The following is a 6,000-nucleotide window of genomic DNA, read 5'->3' on the forward strand; positions in this document are numbered from 1 at the left end:
ATGCTTAAAAATTTGGGGCTTGTAAATTACGGGAGATTACCGGGGGAAAAGACAAAATGGGAGGGCGACGGGAGATGGGTCTGAAATACGGGAGAAACCTGGGAAAAACGGAAGTGTTGGCAGCTATCGATTTATGTCGTTTATTGAGTCGCAGTAAGCCCTCCGCGATGACAGATGTCACTGCTGCACAAACCTGAACTGGGGATTCACGACAACAAACGAGTATTTTTGCACGGTGTGTAACATGCAACACTTTCCCTTCAACAATATCAGTGTTATCCGGCATATTTAAGCCTATAAAACACACAGGTTGTGTTGTTGAGATGGATAACAGCGAGGATGACATGGAAGATGATGAAACCGAGTGGAAGAGCAGTTTCACGGACTCTGCACCACCCAGCTCTGCTACTACTACTGCTGCTGCTGCTGGTAAAGTAATGTTAGAGACAGAGTTAGGGAAATTTATCAAGCCAGAAACTGAAACCTGACAGTTGCTGCTTTTTTTGACATGCAAAGAAAAACACGAATGTTCCTTACAGACATCTGTACGTGCCAGCTTCTGAGTGTTGTATTTATGCTGCTTTCTGTTTCAGGGTCAAACCTCAGTAAGATACCAACACCTGCACACAGAGTGATTGTGCATTTTGACCTGGACTGCTTCTATGCTCAGGTGGAAATGATCAGAAACCCAGCACTAAGAGATGTCCCTTTAGGTAAAATGATGAGAAATGGTCCTTTTGTAATGGAATCCAAGTTGCTCTCAAATATATCTCTGTTAAATGTCAATCTCATATCATCAGGTATTCAGCAGAAGAACATCATAGTCACTTGTAACTATGTGGCGAGAGAGCAAGGCCTCACCAAGTTGATGTCTATTACTGATGCGATGGAGAAATGTCCTCAGATGGTGATGGTTAAAGGAGAAGACCTGACACACTACAGAGAAATGTCCTATAAAGTGACAGGTACAGTAGGCTGGAGTATTATGTCACCTGTGTGCTACACAAATAAAGCAGCTTTTTACTTTGTTCTAGTGCAAACTGCATAAACGGATGTTGGTGATAACTCTGATATCTCTGGCCCAGCTACTTTAATAGTGGAGGATAGTTAAGGTAAATAATATTTAAGGATGGGTTCACAATTTTTTAAGTCTGGCCAGTTGCCGCCCATATGAACTTTGAAACAGGTTTTTCTTCCTGTAATCATTCCTCCTGTTCATACTGACCATTAGAAGATCCCTTCATAATGCACTTACAATGTCAGATCTTATTAAATGATCTTCTAATGGTCAGTATGAACAGGAGGAATGCTTACAGCAAGAAAATCTGACTGTTGTTTTAGGACAGACTTGAAAAGTTGTGAACCTATCCTGACAATCTGACTCTGGAAATTAAAGACTTGATTGCTTCTTTCTAAACTTAACATTTTGCTCTACCTGTCAGCCTTCATACATGGAGAGGAAGAAGACAAGATGTATATTGTTCAGCATAGCGTAACCCTAAGAGACCAGAATGCAATATAGTGACATGAAATGTTGCCGATTCTCTTCTCTCAAATGTTTCTTGTGACATTACGTCATTATTTTTCCAATTTATGTAACATTAGGAACGCTCACCTTGCTTTACCTTTCTTTGTCGTCTGTCCAGAGCTGCTGCTGTCCTACTGTCCGTTGGTAGAGAGGCTTGGATTTGATGAGAACTACATGGACATCACAGAGATAGTAGAGACGAGGCTGGCACAGACTCTGGAGTCTAACAGCTATTCATTTAAAGGACATGTCTACAACCATTTCAGTAAGACCCCTTTTTTTCTTTGTGCCTGTTGCTCCACACGTACATCTGACTCATGGAAACCAGGAAATGAGTTGTGAAACAAACTAAGAAGTCCAAAATTGTAAAAAGCAAATGCAAAGCAAAGAAAATGCAAAGAAAAAATTTGCATTAAACTTTCAGTTTCCAACACGCATGAGAAGTTCATTTTTTGTATTGTCCTGAACAAAGTTAAATAACATGAAGTGCTGATGTTCTTTGCCCGCTCAGGTGCAGAAACTAAAGCCGCAGACCACCCGAGGCTGGCTTTAGGTTCATACATTGCAGCAGAGCTGAGAGAAGTCATCCACAGCAAACTGGGCCTGACTGGCTGTGCTGGCGTCGCCACTAATAAGCTATTAGCCAAACTGGTGTCAGGCACTTTCAAACCCAACCAGCAAACCACACTGCTGCCGGAGAACGTCAGTGACATCATGGGCTGCCTAAGCAGCCTCCGCAAATTACCAGGTACAGATATTCAGCTTATACTGTTTTCAGTTCTCGTTTTATACATCTGTCTTTTCAGTACTCGTTTTATACATCTGTCACTCATAGAAAGTGTCCCTGTCAATAAATGAGTGTTTCATCATGTCTCCTCAGGGGTGGGACACCAAACCACTAAGAGACTTCAGGCCCTGGGATTAGTCAGCTTGAAAGACCTACAGCAGTTCCCATTGACTGACTTGGTGAGAGAGTTTGGAGGCCCCAGTGCGCAGCGCCTGAAGAATCTGGTCCTCGGTGTTGATGACTCTCCTGTCACCCCTACTGGGGCCCCTCAGGTTGGGTAGAATATCCCTGAAACTTCAAAAATATCATCATCTGACTTTTGAATTATTGTCTATCTCTGTGTATAAATGTGTAATGTTTTTTGCCTTTTATTAGTATTCTTGTCATGTTTCAGTCTCTCAGTGATGAAGACTCCTTTAAGAAGATCTCATCAACTAAAGGTGTGTTGGAGAAGATTCAAGAGCTCCTGAACAGCCTGGTGGGGAGGTCAGAGCCAGTTTCACTGCCAGTGTAACTCCTCAAACCCATGAACGTGTCAGTGTGTTCTTCAAGACGTGAATCTAATCTTTATTATCTGTTTGAAAACAAGGATGCACAAAGACGGCAGGCAGCCTCAAACCTTCCGGCTTACCGTTCGTAAATACTCAGCGACCAACAAGTGGTTCAGTCGGGAGAGCCGGCAGTGTCCAATCCCTAACCACATCGGACAGAAGATCACGTCTGGTAAGCATTCGCACCAGGAGGGACATTTTAAAATCACATATGAAGATACTGCATTTTGTATAGATACTTTGTGAGGACTGCCACCCTCTGAAAAAACACTTGAAAGTACAATTATTTGAGATAAATAAAATTCTTTAAAATGAATAGGTGACCTTGAAATTCCAATACTTTTTCAATTGAAATATAGATCCACAATTCATTCTCTTTACTCAAAAGCAACTTTTAGTTTCTCAGGAAAACACTTTTCATCAAAATTGGGTTTTTTTTAACAAAAGCAGATTTAGATTTAGCTCCAGTGGCTACAAAAACAAGCATTAGTAGTCATTAGTACACTTCTCAAATACATACATACATACATACATACATACATACATACATACATACATACATACATACATACATACATACATACATACATACATACATACATACATACATACATACATGTTAAAACCTGAGTCAATGAATGTCCTGAATAGTGGGAACAGTCTGACGTCAGTTCGATGGGTAAATAGACGTAACTTTGCAAACAGAGCAGACTGAAGCTCTGGCTTTGTATTTTATATACGTTTTAGAACTTTGACCATATTAAACATACATATCCAAAATTATAACAGTTTATAAATGATAGAAAACCACACAAATCCTGTTATGTCCCCCTTAAAATATTTAAAATGTGAGTGCTTATATTTTCTCCTTGAGCTTGATTCCAATTTTAATCTCTATAATCAAAATCTACATAACATGCTGTCCATAATAGTTTTTAAAGCACTATTAATGTTCTTTAATGTCTCTGTTAGGCAGCAGTGATGATGCTGTGGCCCAGCTGGTCCCATTGGCCATGAAGCTTTTCCACAAGGTGGTGGACACCAGCGCAGCCTTTCACCTCACCCTCCTTAACGTGTGCTTCAGTAACCTGCAGACCAGAGGACCTGCCGCCAGCGGAAAGGGCTCAATAACATCTTTCTTTTCGCACAGCACGTCTCCAACAAAAACACAAATCCTCTCATCGCAAAGCCAGGTAGTAAAATCAAGTTATGGCGTGTAATCTGTTCCAACATTATCTTGTTTTAGATGATTTCATTATGAAATCTTTGAACTCGCTTATTCTTTCACACTGTGCTGTTACATGATTCCTGGTGAGTTTCCCTTCCTAGAAATAGTGTGTTGCTACTCTAAAACCCTGGAAATCATTTGTGCTCCTCCTCCTTTTTTCCCCAATAGGACGATTCCTCTCGGAGCGGGGATAGCCACCACACGGATCATCGGTTTAGCACCCACAGCATGATTACTCAACATACCTCACAAAAGACAGTCTCCACAAAAAGCCCCTCTAGCTCTGAGGCAGCATTACGTGGGTTCAAAAAAAAACAGAGCACCGTTGTTCCCAGAGAAGAGCCTCAGCTTCGGAAAGTAACCTGCAGCACTGTGGGGTCAGACCCTGATGACACAAATAACACTGTGACACATAGACTGCCCCCAAATGTTGATCCGGAAGTGTTCAGGCTTCTCCCCGAGGAAATCCAGAAGGAGCTGTTATCTCCTGCCTACGCAAACTCCCTAACCAGCTCTCTCATGGCTACTAGCAGCCTGTCCGCCTCTGTTACAGTCACTGATATGCCCCAAATATCAGAGAACACCTCTCTGCAGTGCCTTCCACCCTCCACACTTGTCCCACAGTCATTATCAGAATCACAAAATGTCACAGACAGAAAAGAAGCTGTGAACAGATTTGTTCCATCTGACAGAGCGACCACCGTGAACAACCAGAGGCCTCGGGACACAAGTTCAGCTAGCGTAGAAAACATGATGGAAGAAGGGAGACTCTCATTCCCTCAGTCTTCTGACTGTGAGTTCCCGGTAAATGTGGACCCTGAGGTGTTTTCTGAGCTCCCGCCGTCTGTTCAGAGAGAGTTGATGTCTGAATGGAAGCAACAGAAGTTGGTCCTGAAGATCCCCGCATTGAGGAAACCAGGGAAAAGCTTGATGACCAAAGACAAAAAAGAAAAAGCAGGAAAAAGCAGTCAGGCAAACAATTTGTTGAATTATTTCAAACCCAGTTAGAGATGGACAAGTGACTTCTATTTAAGATCATTTATGATGATAAAACTGTATTTTAATATTATTTCTATTGAAGAGTATTTTATTTTTAATGTTTGAGTTGTTTCTCTTATACAGCACTATGCATTATCCATTCAAATAATAACAATTTGGTGAAGCTGTTTGGTTTTTGGGGACACTTCTGTAAAGTAAAATGAGAGAAAAAAACAGCAACACAAATTAAGGCAAGGTTACATTTGTACAAAAAGACCTAAAATCTGGTGCTTCTCTCGCTGCAAAATAATGTATAATAGCAAAAAGTCCCAAAAATCATGCAGGCATGAGAAAACAAAATAAGAAAATGTAATTAAACAATAGGAAGAGGGGTTACAGTTAAATCCTCACCAGCGTTAACTGACAATAAATTGAATTATCGATTGATTATTTCAATTAATGACTCACCGTACCAACAAAACTACAAAAATTATAAGATTCACTAAGCTGGTAAAATTTGTTTTTTGTAAAGTTTTTCTGTTTTTTTGTTCAGATAAGTTGCCTTTTTGGAAATAAAAAGTATATATTGTTAATGAAACTTTATAATGATTTAGTTGGGTTTTTTTTAACATTGTGTAACTTCTGTTCACTTGAAATTACCACATTACATCAGTCCTTATAAACATAAAGTTATTAGATATTTCAGAAAAGTATATTCCTAAATCTCAGGCTGAAATGAAGTCTTAAGCTTCATTTTTTTCGTATTGTTTTCACATTGTTTGCAGAAGTAGGATTACTTTGCTGAGCCTGTAGAAGAGGGGCCCTTTCTTTGGGTGCACGATTTCCACTGAAATCCACAGAGGCACACATTATTCGTCGACGCAATCCAGTTTTCAAAGAGCCCTTTTCCTCCTGAGAAATACCAGAA

General features: G+C 40.4%; 1 protein-coding gene across 2 annotated transcripts; it reads left to right on the top strand.

Moving 5' to 3' along the window:
- The first annotated feature begins 246 nt into the window (after positions 1-246).
- poli (polymerase (DNA directed) iota) lies at positions 247-5,620 on the top strand. Of its 2 annotated transcripts, XM_062417248.1 has the most exons (10): positions 247-429; positions 594-713; positions 801-965; positions 1,647-1,793; positions 2,040-2,276; positions 2,409-2,587; positions 2,710-2,801; positions 2,905-3,038; positions 3,839-4,059; positions 4,263-5,620. In XM_062417248.1, the coding sequence occupies exons 1-10, from the start codon at positions 324-326 to the stop codon at positions 5,100-5,102; spliced, it is 2,241 nt and encodes a 746-aa protein (XP_062273232.1). In that variant the 5' UTR covers positions 247-323; the 3' UTR covers positions 5,103-5,620. The 2 variants fall into 2 exon arrangements, with proteins under 2 accessions (XP_062273232.1, XP_062273233.1); XM_062417249.1 differs by lacking the exons at positions 247-429; positions 594-713; positions 801-965 and adding an exon at positions 987-1,112.
- Positions 5,621-6,000: the final 380 nt, after the last annotated feature.

The sequence above is a fragment of the Scomber scombrus genome, chromosome 4 (assembly GCF_963691925.1).
Source record: "Scomber scombrus chromosome 4, fScoSco1.1, whole genome shotgun sequence".
NCBI classification, from domain to species: Eukaryota; Metazoa; Chordata; class Actinopteri; order Scombriformes; family Scombridae; genus Scomber; species Scomber scombrus.